Genomic DNA, 18,600 nt, shown 5'->3' with positions numbered 1-18,600 from the left:
GTATCAACAACAGAAATACATACTCAAGTAGTATTTCATCAGTACTTGCCACATAGAGAAGGTATCACTTACACAGCATCATTGTTTTCCCTCTGACTGTACAGAAAGTACCTGTATATAACAGGATAATTTGATTTTGACCATGCTGGAGTTCTGAAACAAAGCCCAGGCATTCACCACAAGGAAGGTGTCATTATGGGGAAGAACATCATGTCTACCACATTGGTACTGCAGAATATCATTTCCTTTCTCAGATACCCCATCAGCCTCTCTGCATGGGAAAATGAGTTAAAAAAAAAAAAAAAAAAAAAAAAAAAAAAAAAAAAAAAGATGGAAACAAACTGATATAGCTATCATAGTATAAATTATTGTAAAGTATGCATTTTATACCACCATCTGATATTTGATTTTGGAAATGCCACTGCAGAGTCACAAGGAAGTTCTAAATCATTTTCCTCATGCTTCCATTTCAATCGGCAGGTTTCGCTACAGAATATGGGTCAAACAGTGATGTCTGTGATATGCCATAGCCTCAGTTATAACCCTTTGTGAGAAAAAGCAGAACATTATGGCAGCTTCATGCTTTGGAATATGCTCAGGGGATTAAATCCTAGGAAGAAGCTTAGCCCTTGAAGGAAAAGGGAATGTAAAGAAAAGCATAATTCCCCAAGCCACAGGCCGCCAATGCACAGTAATGTACACTATTTTGTATGTTGCATCTCTATAAACAAACAAAAAAAAATTCAAACATCTTTATTCCTGCAGACATTTAATCACATTGATCACTTCACTAAGAGTTTTAAGAATATGCAGTCACTTCCAGTTTAGATTGGACCTAAGGAGACAGGTTTCTGTGATGTGCATTGGGACCAGATGGAGGTCACATCTGATCATTCTTACAGCACAGTACAAGGAGGTGCAGGAGGACTTATGAATTTTGATTCTGTTCTCATATGGGAATCACAGCAAATAACCAACTGAGGTATACCACCTAGCCAAGAACTGCTGTGAGTTAACGCGAGTTAAAGAGAGGGAATGTTTATTAAATGCAACAAAATTTGTATTTTGAACTTCACCATAAAAACAAATCATAAAATAAGTTGCTTTCTAAATACAAACAACTCAGAATAAAGAGAAATGATTTCATACCTGTATACTCAAAGAGATGCTAATCAGAACATTTGAGGCAGCAGCAAGTAAAACTCCCAAGAGCTCAGTCTGCAGGATCACCAAACAGAGAAATACAAAACATACTTATTAGGTGAAGAAGAACAATATAACAGTGGTTTTCTGATAGTACATCATAACAGGATCAAAAACAAATTATTGCACTTTTTAGTCACTAAGTTCAGGCTGCACTAAGAAACTGATAAAAATTCTCTCTGTACAGTGGACTGTAATAAGAAAGCTTGTGCATGGTGCCTAGGGCTTGAGTAGTAAACAACTGGGAACTGGAAGGGCATCCCAATGCAGGAGGTGGTTTTGCAGCCCTTTAGAAGAAAATGTCCTTTAATCTTGCAAAAGGAAAAATTAGATGTGTCTCACACGAACACTACACACACAGATTCTTCTTTCTTTTTTTTAAGTGTGTGTTTTATTACATAACCCAGAAGTAAAATCAACAGCAATCACACTGTTCATATTAGAACACAGTGATTTTATGTTTCAACATATCCATTATTTGACAGAGCAGCCTGTCATAAGTCATATGGGTCATAAGTCTGCTGACAGTTTCTTTAATGTACCATGTTATTTAACTAAATCCTTTTCTAATCAGCCTAATTTTCTTTAAAAAACTTTGCAAACTTTCTCTGAGGCTGAGAAATTAAAAGCATTCAAGTAGGACTCTCTTATTTTGGGAAACAGCCATTCAAAAATGTCATTTCAGCAAGTTCAATGAACAGATGCACAGCAGAGCTTCCCATCTATGCTTGAAATGTTGCAACCTTTGTATGCTGCCCTAAGTATACTCACCCATCCAAGGCCACTGGTATGGTGCTATGAGAAGACGCATTAGCTTGCAGAGAGGACAAATGTAGTATCAGTGGACTTTTACAAACAAAGACAATGAATGAACATCTCCAAAAGCATGAAGAAAGAGCAGCCTTACCACAAAAGGTCTAGCAAAGGATGATAATCTTAAGAGGCATATTTGAATCCAACTATCTCCAGCCCCATTCACTTCTGCAGCAGCTTAGGCTCAGGAGGAAAAGCAGACAACAGAATCATACATGGTGAAATGCTCTGCAGATTGCAAAATGTCACGAAGACAAGTACTATGGGAACACGATGAGTCTTGCATTCTCCTTCCACACTGGGAAACTGCTATCAAATGGCCATCACCCAGGGCCTCATAGAAGCACAGGGGGGTGAGTTTTCCTCCCCAGAGCTTTGGTGTTGGTAGTATTAAATCTTGTGCAAAGTTTGACTATTCATATGTGGATTACTGCGTTCCTTTCTTCATCCAGCAAACAGACAGCGTTATCAATAAAATAGTAGTTAAATCAAAATTGTTTTCTTGCTCCCTAAGACTTGGTCTTTCTAAATGACACATTTTCCTTTGTGAGGGGGTGGAGAGGTGACCTTGTCAGCCTCATCATGAAGGGTTTAAGAATAAGGCGGCAGCAGGGAACAAAAAACAGGAACTGCCAGTTCATTTACCCCATCATTTTGTTGCCTTCACGTAAGTAATTGTAATACATCCCTGCTAGTTGCAGCACAGAGCATGGGCTCTGCAGCTTTTTCCAGATCAGCAGCCAATACAGCCCTCACAGCTGTATCTCTGAGCAGCACCTTACAGTCCTTAATCCCAGCCAACGGTTGCAGAAACCAAGCAGGAGGCAATCAGACTCAGGGAGAAACTGTGCTGGTCTCAAAGGGGGCTCTCAATCCAGCTTTTAAGCTGCCAAAAGCACTTTCATCATTTGGTGTAAAATTCGCTAGGAGCCCTAACTCCTGATGGCAGCCAGCAATCCTCAGACAAGGTGTACGTGCCATGGCTGCAAGGGATGAGCAATACTGTCAGTGAAGAACACGGGTGGAAACAGTAAGGTCACCAAGGTCAATCTGCATGAGTGGGCAGACCTGTGCACTTACATCCATCCTGGGTTGCTGAAAATCCAGGTGTAAGGTATCATATAGAATGACTGTCTTGGCCTATAATGTTTCTCAGAACCGTTCCTTTTCTCTTAAGATAAAACTTGCATGCAGCTGGTGGCAGAGGATGAGACTGTTTAATTTGTCATTATAAACAAAAACTGCAAAATTACACTCACTTACTGCTTCCAATGATGATCTGAGTATCTACCTCCAGGAGCTCTGAATCAAATGCCCCTTTTATGGCTCTATGTAACACATGAATAGAGATTCCAGTAGGAAGTCTTCCCTTGCTGTGCATCGCTGGTGCCCCCTCCAGCACTAAATGCTTTTGTACCTCAGCGGTTGGTTTGTCAATTACATGAGAGCTTTGCTTCATTAGATTAGAGTGAGCTTTCTTCAACTAGCCTTGTGGGCTGCTCCAGATTTCTCACCATGATCACCCAAGTTCTGAATTGGAATTATCTCTCAACAGTCATTGTTCTTTTTGCAGTTTCCAGAAATTCCTGAGAGTAGCTCAAATATTTGGCCTTCTAATTTTCTGGGAACTACTGAGACAATGTATGCAATCATAGTTTCAGTACTTCCCTGGTACTGAGACCAAAATTTCCCTCAGCATTCCGTATGACATCTCCCAGGGCCAATAGTGCCAGCAATTCCTCATGGAGACCATAAGGGTAAGGCCTTCCCATACTAAGACAGGAACAGGCAGCCAGGGGCACCAGCAGCTCCCTGGGGATGGAGACAGAGGATGGGCAGGGCCATAGGCTTGGCTTGGCAAAAGTCCATTTCAGGCTGGAGCCTGGCCTTTCTGTGGCCTCGCTGGGGCAGACTCTGACAGTCATAAGGCTAATGTGGAGACTTAGGCCATGGGCAGGGCTGAGGAGCCAGGGAAAACAGTGCTTGCACAGGATCATGGCAAATCTATAGTGGCAGTCTGAGCTCTAAACTTACCCTCACTGCTCAGATCATTTTATCGTAATGACCACATGGTTCACCTGAATGTTGCTGTTGGCATATATACTGCGCTGCCTGCTCTAAACTGACATGTGTTAATGAGCTCTGGTTAATAGTGTGATAGCATCGTACTTCCAAAGCCAGGGCTGGACAGACCCCTAAAGATTAAAAGCAGAGTGCAGTGCATGAGGGAGGTCAAATATCACACGGGAGACAAGATGAAAGTACAGTCACACCACACAGCTATAGCACGGCAAAACTGTCTTATGTGCGTTCATACTCAGACATGCCAATGTTAAAGAAAACAACACGGAACAAAAATTCAGTAAAGGAGAAAATTAGATTGTAAACTTCACAAATCAAAGAGCATCATAAGCTAACAGACTTTTCCTAATGCACAAGAGCTATCATATAAAATAGTGCTCAAAGCGAGAAAGAAAAAATAGGATACAACATCTCAGACTAATAAAACCAGGCATGAATGAAAGATGATGACTTGCAACAGAAGAAAGATTACACTATCAAACTGAAACGGTTGCTGTATTGCCCTGAAGGCCACCAGAATCCTTGTATTCTAATCTTGTCATATAAAAGGCTTTAGCATTTGTGCTGTGTCCACAATTCAGTGTCCTTTAGAGGTTAGAGGACTGGTGTAGCAGCCAGTTTTCTAAGTAATAAACATGACATTCTCTGAACACAGAGTTTCCAGTTGTGATATCCAGTTGTGATATCATCCATACAATTGCAGAACTTCCCACACAAAAGTCTTGAGACAAATCTCCACAAGGGAATTCAGTTGCAGACACAACTCCAGAGCCATGGTGCTACTTCACTCGACTAAGAAGTTCTACAGGAAAAAGACTGAAATACTCAAAACTGTTGGCATAAGATGCAAATCCCTTCATCTCCAAAACATCTGTCTGAACCTACAGGCTACTTTGTTGTACCCTAGATTTCAAACTGTTGACGCATTCTTCCAGTGCTTCCAAATACATTACACTTGTCCTAGAAACATCCTTCCTGTAAGTTTTCCAAAAAGTAAAAGAATACAGACATTTTATTTCATTTACCTTAATTTGATTTGAAACAAGCTGTTAAAGTCACTTGCTGGCTTTGCAGCACATGGACAATAGACAGAGGATTTACCAATGTTTGGCAGATCTCTAGTTGCGCAACTGTACCCAAAGAGTGGTGGTCAAAGGTTCAATGTCTGGATGGAGATCAGAGATGAGTGTTGTACCTCAGGGGTCAGTACAATGCTCTTCAACATCTTCATCAATGACACCAAGAAGTGCAGTCATTATTTTCTGAATTACACAAAACTGCGTGGTGTGGTCAACATGCCTGAGAGATGGGATGCTGTCCAGAAAGACCTAGACAGGCTTAAGCAATGGGTCCACACAAACCTCATGAGTTTCAACAAATCCAAGTGCAAGGCCTTGCACTTGGGTTGTGGCAACCATTGCTATCAGTACAAGCAGGGAGATATAAGGAAGGAACACAGCCCTACCAAAAAGGACCTGGCAGTACTGGTGGATGGCAAGCTGACCATGAGTCAGCAATGTGCCCTCACAGCCCATAAAGCCAACTGTATCATTGACTGCATCAAAAGAAGCGTGGCCAGCAGGTGGAGGGAGGTGATCCTGCCCCTCTGCTCTGTGCTGGTGAGGCCTCATCTGGAGTACTGCATCTAGATGTGGAATCCTCAGTACAGGAGAGATGTGGATCTGTTGGAGTGTGTCCAGAGAGGGCCACAAAAATGATCCAAGGGATGAAACACCTTTCCTATGAGAGAGCTGGGGCTGTTCAGCTTGGAAAAGAGAAGGCTCAAGGGAGACCTGATAGTGGCCTTTCAGTATCTGAAGGGGGGCTGTAAGTAAGGAGACAGACTCTTTAGCAGGGTCTGCGGTGATAGAACAAGGGAAAGTGGTTTCAAACTAAAAGAGGGAGGATTTAGATTGGATATAAGGAAGAAGTTTCTTATGGTAAGGGTGGTGAGGCACCGGAACCTGTTGCCAAGAGAGGTGGAGGATGCCCCATCCCTGGAGACATACTGGTCAGGCTAGATGAGGCTCTGAGCAAGCAGATCTAGCTGTAGACATTCCTGTTCATTACAGGGGAATTAAACCAGATCACCTTTAAGGATCTCTTCTAACTCAAGCAATTCTATGAATTTATGATTCTGTGTTTCCCTTGCTGACAAAACTGGCTCAAGGAATGCCTTTCGATCCCCATTCGTAGGCCTCCACTCCTCACTGCCTCATTTGTGTTAAAACAACTGTTTGCGAGTCTACAAAGGCACTGTTCCAGGTTTGAAACAACCCTCCCAAAATATACCCCATTAGCATCATGTTCTTTATAAACCACCTGCCAGTGTTGAACGCTGAAGGTGGATTAAAATTCACAAGCCACAGCAAGTGCTGTAAAATGGTGACCCTGTGTGGTTTCCCAGCCATGAAAGTGACCAAAGGATCATGACTTTACGAGGGACTGCCCGGGGGATTCAAGAAGTGATAAACTTGTCTCAAGTAAGGCACTCTCACCAGTACGTGGCATCCCACGTCCCAGCTGCATAAGCCTCTCACACAAGCTCAGGCGTGGGGAAGGGGGCTCTGAAGGATCAGACAGAAGGCATCTATTTGCCAACTGGAGTGGCAGTGTATTGCTAGTCAAAATAAATGAGCGGCAGAATTACATATTGCTGCATATGATCCTCCTCTGAGCACTCATGCAGAGCCTGATGCTTATTTACCCTAACACCTTTTCACATCATTCTGGCAGTGTTTTAAAAGAGCCTTTTATATGCAAGGTCTCTTTTTATTGTTAAAGTAAAGCAAGGGACTTATGACAAATGAAAGCCAGGCTGAAATCTAAATTTTTGGCAATAATTCTAATAAATTTATTCCCAGCACAGTAAAATCTGCATTGGAGATTCAGTTATACAGTGAGATGCAAGTTATCCATACAACAGCTGTGTTTTCCTATTTCACATTAAACTGAAGTTTCCAGGCCCTGAAATGAATACTTAGAAAGATTAACTGAATTTGTGTTGAGTAAAAGGTATATGGGCATTATTTGTGGAAACTTTTCATGCTGGTAAATTAAACTGATGAAAAGAAAAAAAAAATCATTTTGAAGGCATGTTCTCTGCTAGCTTTACAATGCCAGTTAAACTATTCGTCTTTATTTCTGCATTTATTTGTGATCTAAAGGTGTTCTCAACAAACGTTATGAATTACATGGCTTCAAATGCCACATCTGAATTCCAGTAATTAGGATTTCTCCAGACAGAGATGAATGGATCCTGTAACAAAAATAGGAGAAACGCCTCCTAAAATTACAATTCTGAATTAACTCTGAAGCAAGGCAAATTCAGAATCCTTAACAAAAAACATAGCTTTGAAACTGTTACCATGTGGAATTAGGAGAAGCTTATCATTTAGCTATTATTACTTATAAAGCTCTGGCTGTACTCAGTGCTTTACAGATGTATAAAGAAAATAATCTCCTTGTTTTCAGGGGTTTTCACAGTACAATTTGTATATTCATATGATTCAGGCCCGCGTAAAGTACTGAAGGAGACCTGAAACAATAGCAAAAGAGCAATTAACAGTATTGGAACATCTAATGAAAATACACGTGGATCGTTCACTGCGACATGGAAGACAAAGGACATACAAGGAGAGAATTAAAACATTTGTCTCCGTCTTTTTTAGGAGCAAAAGAAGAGAGGAGAGCTAGGGAACTAAGCCAGAGTAAATCTGACTGAAGACAAGACACTTCACATGTTTTACATGAGTCGTTACACAGGATTCCAAACCACAGTAGATATAGTTCCTATCTCACAACTATTGCAGTTCTCTTGCCTTTGCTAGGTTTTGTCTTCCATTAGCTTCTGAATTTAGAGTGCATCTTTTTTTTCATGAAGGATACAAATTGTAAAGGCTGAGAAAAAAATCTTGGTAAGGTATCAAAGGGTGCGGGAGCTTGAGAGGATAGATCATCCACAGAAATGGGGCACTTCTGCTCAGCTCCATGCTTCGATCATTTTCATGCATTCTTATTTATATTCCTCAGTCCGATTAGTTAACATCCATAATGTATTCCAAACTGAGGAGATGAATTTTAATGGTAAAAGATAATAAAAAAAATAACTTTTAACATGCTCACTATAGATGTATACAGACATATCCATCCACTATAATATTACAAGAACTATGAACAGTAATTTCTTTTTGAGGAGTTACAGCAAAATCTCTCATCTCCTAAATTTCAATTTCCTATACTCGAGAATCAAATAGCAGAATTAGGAAATAAATGAGGGAACAGGGAAGGGACAGAATGGATTTTTACACTGTTCCTCAGATGAAGAGACTGAGACACCGTGCTGCATAATCAGAGAGCATTTCATGTTTTAATATCACCTGTTAGATTGCAAATAAAAGCCTCTCCAGTGTGTGCACAATAGAGGCTCTAAAAATTTCAATCATAGTTGATAACATCTTAATAGAAGGATTTTCTCAAGGATCATCACATAACATCTCCATGGCAACTACAGAAATTACATACCCAGAAAAGCAAGAAAAGGATTGCTTAACTTTGTCAGTTTTCAGGTCCCTCAGGAGAAACAAGGATGTCTGACCAGCTTCTCCCACAAAAAGGCCAACTGGCTGAGGGATATCCCTCTGCTGCTGTGCTTGAGCTGGCTTCCTAGGTATTCCAGTCTGGCCCTGCCTCGTTTCTGGTATAAAAGGCAAGGAACAATCACAACCACTAAAACATTTGATATATTAATTCCCAGAAATTATAGCATGGCTCATAGTGAGATGCTCCACCTGTTAGACATGTCTCTCTGGACACCTAAGAGTCCAGAAAGCTGAGGAGGAGGCAGATCAAAGCACGGAGCACACACAAGATTCATGGGGACAGTTCATGCTCTAGAAGATGGAGTAGCTCTGTCCGTACTCAGAAGCACTGCAAACTCAGTAGGGAGCTACCTGAATGACTGAATAAATCATGCTGTAAGTGTAATGTTAGGTTGCAGGAGAAGGCACAGAGTGCCTCGCTCTGCCTGTACACACAAACATGCCTCGGAACAAAACACACTCAGCTTGCTCCCTTCTGGTATTTTAGTACAAGCCTTGCTGGTATACAGAGATACACAAAGCCCAGACAGCAACAGTAAAAATCTCCTATACCAGCTGTGAGGAGCAGGGCAATAATATGCCTTTCCCAGCATGCACCTCTCAGCATTGCTTTCCAACAAAGGCAGACTACTCTCATCCCCTCTCAATGAATCTGTTAGCTGTAGCAAACTCTTCCCTCAATGTGCACAGAAGAGTCTTCTCAACATGCTCATTTGTTGGACCCCACTGTCAAACTCGTGGGACTGGGTAAACATGAATGGGAAATTAGACTTGTGAAGGGCTTGGAGAATATGCCCTACGAGGAGAGACTGAAGGAACTGCGGATGTTCAGTTTGAGAAGAAGAGGCTGAGGGGAGACCTTACTGCTCTCTCCCAATACCTGAAAGGTGCTTACAGTGAGAGCGGGGTTGGTCTCTTCTCACTGATGACAGGTGACAGGATGAGGGAAAATGGCCTCAAGTTGTGCCAGGGTAAGTTTAGGTTGGATATCAGGAAACACCTCTTTACAGAAGGGTTGTTAAGCACTGGAATATGCTCCCCAGGGAGGTGGTTGAGTCACCATCCCTGGATGTGTTTAAAAACCATTTGGATGTGATGCTCAGGGACATGATTTAGCAGAGGGTTGTTAGAGTTAGGGTAGTATGGTTAGGTTGTGGTTGGACTCGATGATCTTTAAGGTCTTTTCCAACCTGAGTGATTCTATGATTAGTACACTCGCAGACTGGTGGCATTTCGGAGCAGCTTCTAAGAGAAGTAACAAGAGGAGGGGTAAAAAGAAAAGACCCAACTGCATTTAGAATGAAGTTTGATCCATCTGGGAAAAGAATTATGTGATTATATAGTAGAGGAATGGACAGCCCAAAGGCCTTTCCAGTTCCTGCAGAGGAGGGGTGCTGCACATTTTCTTGCTTTTCTTCCTGCCCCTCACGCACTTGGCTCTCCTTGTTCATTTCCACAGAGAGCGTTAATCATTTACAGATAGTTTGTAATGTAAAAAAAGGACTGGACTCCAGAAGGCAGAACATTCTGGTTAGCAACACCATTCATTTAAATATAAACAACTGTTAGATTATCAGTGATGATTTAGAAACAAGAGGTCTTGCACTCACTAAAATATTCACACACATGTATATGGGCACATAGACACACAAACACAACTGGATGCTTTTAATTCACAGATGCTTCTGGTAAAAACTTTAAGATGTAAATCTGGGGTTTAGGATAACGAATGCATTTCTTAGAGAAATGATCTCATACGCCAACTTCTTGCAGGGGCCTGGGATATAGACAATGGCCTCATTTTCCCTTTCTGTTTTCCTGTGACACATTACAGTTGTACATTTTGATATTTTACTTTGATTTGTAACTTGATTTAAAGCATTGTGAGCCAACTGTAGTTCATGATGGGTGCTGGCTGGTATACAAAGGAATGTCTAGTTTACCACAAACCAAAACATCTTTTGACCTGCTGGAGAAAACAGGAATCAGCTTAGATGGACAATTCCTTCTAGGTACCTTTATCTACTTTTTATGCTCTCTGTTGCTCTTAAATGAGATAAAAAGTATTTTCACCTAATTTTGAGCATTCTTCCAGAAAGTTTATCTTATAGAATTTGCTGGCTTCTTATTGGTATTTTAATATAATATTGAATACAGTATGAGGGCTGCTCCAAGACTAATGCCTCTTATTTTATTAAGTTGGCCCGTGATGACAGAGGCAGCTGGGCACTATGGCAGTAAAGGTTGAAACTTCCCACCAATATTCTGTTCTGTTTTGTTGCTGTGTGACACATGGCAGCAGAAGGCCAGTCTGACAAAATGGCATCTGACATAGAAATGTGTATGAAGTGAATGTGTGTTACTGCGTTCCTCTGTCTGGAAATAATGGCACCCACTGATATTCATTGATACTTTCTGAATGTGGAGACCAAACAGTGGATGTGAGCACAGTGAAGAGGTGGTGCATTTCAGCAGTGGTGAAAGCAGGTCACCTGTGCTAGTGCAGATTTTTACAAGTGCTGCATGCAGGCTTTTCTTCATCACTGGCAAAAATGCATAGCTAATAACAGTAACTAGGCTTAAAAATATTGCTTTGTAACTGATGAACTGCTCTACCAAACAGCGTTGTTGTGCTTTTTTTATCTGTTGTAGTTTCTGTGGAATAAATAGGAGGCATTACTTTCAGAGCAATCTATGTAGTAAAACAGTTTCCACTCAACAGGGAGCACTAGAGAGATGAGACCTATACAGATAAATTCTGTCCATTCTGTTTTAGAAATTGAAAGAAAAAGTGAGAACTGAGCACCCTTTTCTTTAGGTGCTATCAGCTCTCTCTTGTAAAACACATAATGATCAAAAGCTTCTAGTTTGTCCTAGAAGCTTTTGATCTATAGCCAAGAGATGCTAGAGCCTTGATCTGATAAAAGCGGTTAGTCTTTGTTTGACTCAAGGTTTAGCAGACACTACAAGCTTTGTTCTCCATCATTTTGACATGATGACTAAGTCACTACTGCATGATAACACAGACAATGAATGTTCATGGTACTTTAGTCACTGCAAGGAGCAACAGACTGTCACTGAAATAGGAAAAAAAAGCAAAAAGATTAATGTTATTAGAAGTCAATAAATGCAAGAACTTTGTGACAAGTCCAAAACATAAATATATAAATAAAATGCCTGGAAAGAGTAGGTTAGAGTCATAAAGCAAAGTAAACGGAATCAGAATTCACTCACTCCAAGGTTGGAATCCCTAAAATTTAAAGCAGGTTTTAATTGTCAGTTGACTCTCTGGTTACAAGTCTGTTATGTACACAAAGCTCATATTTTGATTGTTTTTACAGGAATCTCTTTCCAGTGTGGATATCTTTGGCTGTTGATGAAAAAGGATTCAAGTGCAATTCGTATCAGTTGGCAAAATGACTGCATTTTGATCAAGATAAAGGTTAAATCATTGTACATGCTAGCTAAGACTCCGGTGTAGATTTTAGCTCCTTCTGAGCTGATTCAGTTAAAGGAATTAAAGTCAGCAAATTAGGCTTGCTAACTACTTTGTCTTAGCCATCCTGAAGCAGCAATGTCCAAGCAGCCAGCTTGCTTTCCTGTGAGTCATGACCTTCACACATGGAGCATCTTCCTCCAGATCTTGCACTTAGTATGGTGGGCCAATATCCCACATGCCCATGCACCATGGGATTGCTTCTGCAGAGACAGTGCTGGATACAATGGATGATACAGGCCTTCTCTTAGACAGTTACTGGGTGCCTCATTCAGGTGTTGAAGTCCAGCAGTCCCATGATTTCTCTCCACTTTTCCACAATATCTCTTCATTTTCACCTTACAGGCAAAACAGTTCATATCACCAAAGGAGGCCAAGGCTTCCAGCTTAGATAACGTAAATTAGCCATGAGCATCACAGAAAACAGTGAAGTTACACTGGTGTAACCCCAATTTTTGCAATACACATCTGTTTGTTTGATATTATTTACTTTTGAGCTTACTCTGCAAATATCACTGCCACATTTCTCAAGATCTCTGTTCTAGGCCTGGCGTTGATTTGCACACCAACTGGCTGTCTTTTGAAGCTGCTGGCAGTATGTTTCTAAGTCTAGATTAGTCACAGAATGGAAAGCATATCTCCCAACTGTTCACATTAATAAATGCCATTCTTCTGGGACGACGTGTGGTGACATTATAAACATGGACATAACAGTTTATACGTGTCACCAAAACTCCAAATGGAATGATCACAGCCTTGGTTATTAGGTTAGCCAAAGGTCCTCACTCCCCTTATGGCTGAAGTGCACATTCTGGAGTTTGCTCATATGTCTAAAGCCTTGTTTCCTGAGTTCGGTCAAATTTCTACACGAGTCACTGGGATTTTTTTAATTCCTTCGAACAGGAGTTAATCAGTCCCAACATACTGCTAGAGAGATGCAAAGGTAAGATTGAGACATTGATTTTTTTTTATGCCCAAAGCAGACTTCCAGGACATAAGAAGATGAACATTGTATCTTAGCTTCAAAGAACAACGAAGTCTTCTTTGGATCACAAAATCGTAAGTGCCCATGTGATCATAGGTGGGATTTTATGAGAAGGGCAACTTCTATTTAAGAAATTAGATGAGTATTCTGCTGCCCATTTATCCAAACTGTCTCACCAAATGAGGCACTACAGCAAGTGAAGCAGCAGAAGCACAGGTTTGATATCTTCAATATCTTCAGTGATGCCCCAGAAGCATGCAGCACCTTCATGAAATCTCACCTGCAGACTGGTGATTGCATGAGCAGCCAGACCTTCAACCACACCTTGCAACTCTGAGGCAAGACTGTGGGACACCAAAATCAACATAATAGCCATGGCCAGTTTAATTTAGAGCCCACTATTTACAGAGCTTCACGGTGGGCAGGACAAAGCAGGGTAGGGATTGAAGCTTGTCCTGTGCCTGGCGTTTCCTACTTGGTGATGACAAGGGGAAGCAATCACCCTGCTCTGCTCCAGAATAAATCTGATTCCACTGCTCTGAATCACTGTCCTGAAGGACAGTGCCTGTTTTAAGCTCTGCAATCAGCGTGAGCTGGATATCTGACAGAGTCTGCACTATAACGAAAACCTTTCAGTTAAATACCATTTTGAAGCAGTCCAAACCAAAACTAATTTATGCACTAAGCAGGATATGTAAAATGGTGAGTAAAGTTCTCTTGCTGGTCTTCTGCTCCCCCTTTCCAACTAATGGTAAGATGTTATTAATGCCTAGAAAATTCCAAATTAATGCTCTCAAATCTATTAAAATGGATTAGCATAATTAAGAAGCCTCAGGTTAACTCTATCTCCTGAACAATTAGAAAAAAAAATGAAAGAAAGAAAGAAAAAGAAATCAAATTTATATGCTCTTTAATATCCTCAGAAAAACTGAAAAACTCATTTTACTCTATCAAGGGTGGAAGGGGAAGCACTGGAAGAAGTCTGAGATGTGGGAAAAATAACTCAGTGAGAATCAGGAAACACGCTCAGCAGAGCTCTAGTTGGGCCACATATAGTTCTGGACCTACAGCAGTGCTTGGTGAAAACCAGATCAGCAGATCACTCCTTAGACTGGCTGAGAAAACCGTAAGCTGCCTCCAGTCTTTGGACTACTTGCTCATCCATGGCATCTGCTCCAGACCTGCTGCCCTACCTTCCTTATATTAAGGTATAAACTGCCCCATGGCTTACTCTCATTCTTCCTACAATGAGTAGAGGAAAAAAGGAATTTGAGAGCTGCAATAATACAAATTTTTCTATGGTATGAGCACAAGGAGGACAGGACAAGAGTAAGGCTCTTGTGTAGTTATTTCCTTTATCTGTGAGTAATTAATAAATTCTCATGCAGCAGCTGTCCTTTCTCTAACCTGGAGAGTGTAGATCAGAGCTGGAGCTTTGGCAGAATCTGAAATCTTGTGCTCAAAAGCTGGCCCAGCTGACAGCCCTGCAGTTGTGATCCTAAGCAACATGTCCTTTTCTAGCAGAGCTTAATTAAATGCGGACAGAGCAGTGGAACTGCTGCTGGATTCCCGACAGAAGAACACACCAAAAGAGCATGTAACAGCACTGACAGCAAGTGCTCACAGAGCTTTTTTAATTATAAGTTTTGACTTTTGGATTCCCCATGACAAATTAAAAGAGAGAGGCAGCTCCTTTTTATAACTTCAAGGGCTGTGAAGAACATGCATTTCCACTGAGAATTCTGTACACATTTTCTCCCATGCACACTCACCTGTGTAATGAAGGAAATGGAAACCCTTTGAACTCTGAAGCCTAACAGGTTGAGCATGATATGAGGAAGTAGAGTCAGTTTGATACCCTTGTTGGCTTTCAGTAGTTTTAGAAGAGGGAGCTGGAGTAGGGGAAAACTTTCCACCATAGCCTTCACAGATGAGCACGGCAGCAGAAAGCAGGGCGAGGGCATGCTTGTTTCTGCTCTCTTTGTGCTCAGGGACTGGCTTCCCAATCAGCCTAAAACAGTGAGCATCTGCAGTCTATCAGGGAGCAGAGCGTGGCATGAGGGAAACTAGAGACTAGGAAGAGGAAAAAAAAAACAATACCCTACAAAACACTTAAAATGGAACAAAAATAGGAGGGTTTGCACCATTAACAGCCTGATAATACCTGGTGGTTGATCCTTCCAGGGGAAAATTCATTCTTTAAGTGCTTTAAACATTCTGGTGGAAGCTTGTACAACAGCACGTGACAACAGCTTTCTCTGGTGTAAGCGCCAGCTCTCACAGAAGAGGATCTCATGTTTCTGGGGTGCTTCCTCAGCCAAGGGATATGAGGAGACAACCTTTCTCTGGCAACTCCCTCTAGGGCCAAACCATGCTTTCACCTTGCTAGAACATCAAGAGGCTGCATCGAGCTCATAGCAATGAGAGGTGAGATGAAGTGCTGAAGACTTCCTCCTTCAAAACAATGAGCTAAAGCCTTAATTGTAGCACTTTACATTTCATGTATATGATAGAAGGCGGCATAGAAAAGACCTCACAGCGATGTGCTTAATCCTGGGGATTTCTCACCACACCTGATGGCAGCCACTGCTGCCAGCAGATCAGAGCACACGAAGATTGGGTTTCTGGCTGCACACAGCCACCACCTGCATAGTGAGCCTGTGACAGATGCTGATATATTGCCATGGGACAGGAGGCCACGGGTCCGTCTGAAGGAGCTGCCAGCATTTCAAACCTCAAGGTTAGAGCTGAAATGACTTATTACAGCCCATGAAATAAAACAACCTCTTGATGTGAGTGTCTGGGCAGCCTGTAATAACCCCAAGCTTATTAAGACAGGCAAAGAAGGGAAAAAAACAGAAACGAAAAGACTTTCCCTCTCAGGCTCAGCTTCCACACTTGAACAACCACACGCAGTGACTATACACAACAGTCACATAAAATACTGAGTTATGGAGGAAGCATTTCTTCTGAGCTTTCATTGAATATTTCTACCTAAGCTCTTTTCTCTTTGTCTGATACAAAGTTAAACCTTGATTAATATGATAGTTAACAACCTCAACTAACACTGCAAAATGGTTTTGCCCATAAACAACAACACTGGAAATAAATAAACAACATTTGAGATTTGCCAAGAGAAATGAAAAAAAGGATTAAACCGAAGCAATTACATACACTTTAAATTAAGCAGACAAATTCCACATGTGGTGGCTTCCTATGCTCATTACTCCAACAGACTCAAAATATTACAGACGTGGTAGCTTGTCAGGAAATACATCAGGTAAATGAGTATTCCGTCAGATTTTGCTACATCATTAAACACGTCCATGACCCACGATGCACAACACAAGACTGTGACAGGGAAGGCTGTCAGTGCATGGCCCAGAGCAGCACCAAGCAAGCTGCATCCATGTGATGCCAGCAAGTCCCACTTCCAGCCTTTGCAAACACGTAATCTCCAGCTACCTTTGTGCCAATATCTAGGATCAGTAAGGGCACAGGCACTTTAACTTCTTCCAGAGAGCTTCGTGTTTACAAACGTCATTCAGGACTTACTTGATTGCCATGCATTTCCCTATCGTATATGTTAGATCCTCTTGCCTCAGTGGATGTCCTTGATACTCACATGGCATGAGGCAGCTGTGGCCACCAGCCATGCCAAGGCCCTCATGTCTGGGGGATCTTTAAACTCCTCATGTCTCACGGGGCTGAAAAATGCTCCTCCCAGAACAATCCACTTCCTCTTTCCTGTAATGTTTCCAGGTAGATGAGAGCTGGCAGAGGCAGAAAACAAAGAGCTCCTCTTCACAACCTAATGAAGAGGACAAAATGGCCTTGTGTTCCCAAGGGGAAAGGACAGAACCTCTGCCTGCAGACCTGAAATGATTGATCCACAGAGACAACCAGAATAATCCATTTGCCAGGAGTGGAGGGAGGAAAAGGTTTGCAATGCTTCCAAAAAATGTAAAATGTGGAAACAAGGGTGCCCAGAAGAAGCTAACTCTTGGGAAAATGAAGGTTGTTGGCAGCTTATGACCCAGAGTTATCCATTGTCTCCTCCAAAGCCTCAACTATACCACCACAGAAAACCAGAGCAAGAAAACAGCCAACTCTAAAAAGCAGCCATTTTCATACAACTACTCTAAGAAACACAGGAGCAGGGCTGAGATGCTTTGCAAGCAAATTTAGAACTCCATTGTGATGTGCAGGCATCCCTGCATTCCCCAACAGATCTGCAAGCACTCCAAGCCCTAGGGCCCTAATTCCCAAACCCACACCAACTCCTGGCTCCACACTCTTCTTTCCTTAGGGGGTCCCAGCTCTGGTTCCCAGAAGCATTGCCACTGGGCATCAGGCAGGAGCACTACTGCTCAGGGACCCCAGCAGAGGGGTTTTCCTCCCTCTGAAACTGAGAAACACCTCCTGCCACCTGGATATCCAGCCAGCAGCACATGCAGAATCCAGAGGGAAACGTTTTGGGGACATTCCCTGAGTTACAACCTGCTACTGGGCTGCTCACAGAGAAAGGAGAGCAGTTACCAACAAGCCATTTTATGCACAATTTATACTAATACTTTGCATCATAAAAAAGTGGTTTGCTTCTTACGTAGTGAAAAACAAGAATGTTGAGTACCCTGCCATGCCTCCTGCTTTATGAGGCAAAAAGAAAGGAAGAAGTAAAGGATTTAATCAGTCTCCAATTCATTTTTATTGTTAGCAGATGCTTCAACTTGCTAGATCTTGGGGGCTGCTTCAGTCTCTGTTTTCCAGTCGCCCAAACACCACAATGACCATCACTGACAACATCAGAAACTCCAACATCAGAGATGCTCCAGACCAGGACAGCACAGCCTCCTGCACTGCCACTGCTTAGGGGGTGCAGAAGGAGCACGTACTGGCAGCAAACAGGTGCTGGAAGGTGCTTTACAGAGAACAACGTGGAGAAGCTGAAATGATTTCCCCTCTCCCCTCTCCTAGTGCCGCAGGGCTGGCACTTACCTTGTGTTTGCTGTACCAGGAGCTGGAGAAGTTGCCCTCAAAGAATGTGCTCCAGGATGCCCACTCTGATTCGGGGAGGATGCCCATGTCCCCCTGGCCATGCCATGCGCAGACACAGCAGTAGGGATAGGCGGCTGGAGGCGAGGCGAGTGGGGGACGTGGCACTTGCTTCCTGGTGCAGACAGGGCTGTGCGGGTAAGTCACCCCACACCTAGGGGTGCACAAAGCAGCACAGCACAGCCAAGGGCTCTGACAGATGCTCAGCTAGGGAAGATCTGCATCAAAGACTACAGGAGTGGAAAGGAACTTGGTCTACAAGTGTTGCTGCTCCTTCCCAGAGCTCTCAGGTGCCTTTTTTCCCCCTCTCTGGCTTCCCTGGTGCCCCACCCTACTCTGAAAAGGCAGCCTGGGAATTTAACTCC

The 18,600-nt window shown here is 42.3% G+C and overlaps 1 protein-coding gene across 1 annotated transcript in view; it reads right to left on the bottom strand.

Annotated features, from left to right (window-relative positions):
- Positions 1–18,265, bottom strand: part of NIPAL2 (NIPA like domain containing 2) — a gene marked incomplete at both ends in the record, with an annotated part of 46,294 nt that extends 28,029 nt beyond the window's left edge. The window contains 2 exons of the mRNA XM_079533970.1: positions 1,150–1,218; positions 18,179–18,265. Coding sequence (XP_079390096.1) covers positions 1,150–1,218; positions 18,179–18,265 — 156 coding nt within the window. The remainder of the gene's footprint in view (positions 1–1,149; positions 1,219–18,178) is intronic.
- Between the last annotated feature and the right edge of the window lie 335 nt (positions 18,266–18,600).

The sequence above is a fragment of the Tetrao urogallus genome (assembly GCF_951394365.1).
Source record: "Tetrao urogallus genome assembly, chromosome: 3".
In the NCBI taxonomy this organism is placed as follows: domain Eukaryota; kingdom Metazoa; phylum Chordata; class Aves; order Galliformes; family Phasianidae; genus Tetrao; species Tetrao urogallus.
Note: the sequence above shows the minus strand (reverse complement) of the source record. Positions and strands in the feature narration are given on the sequence as shown.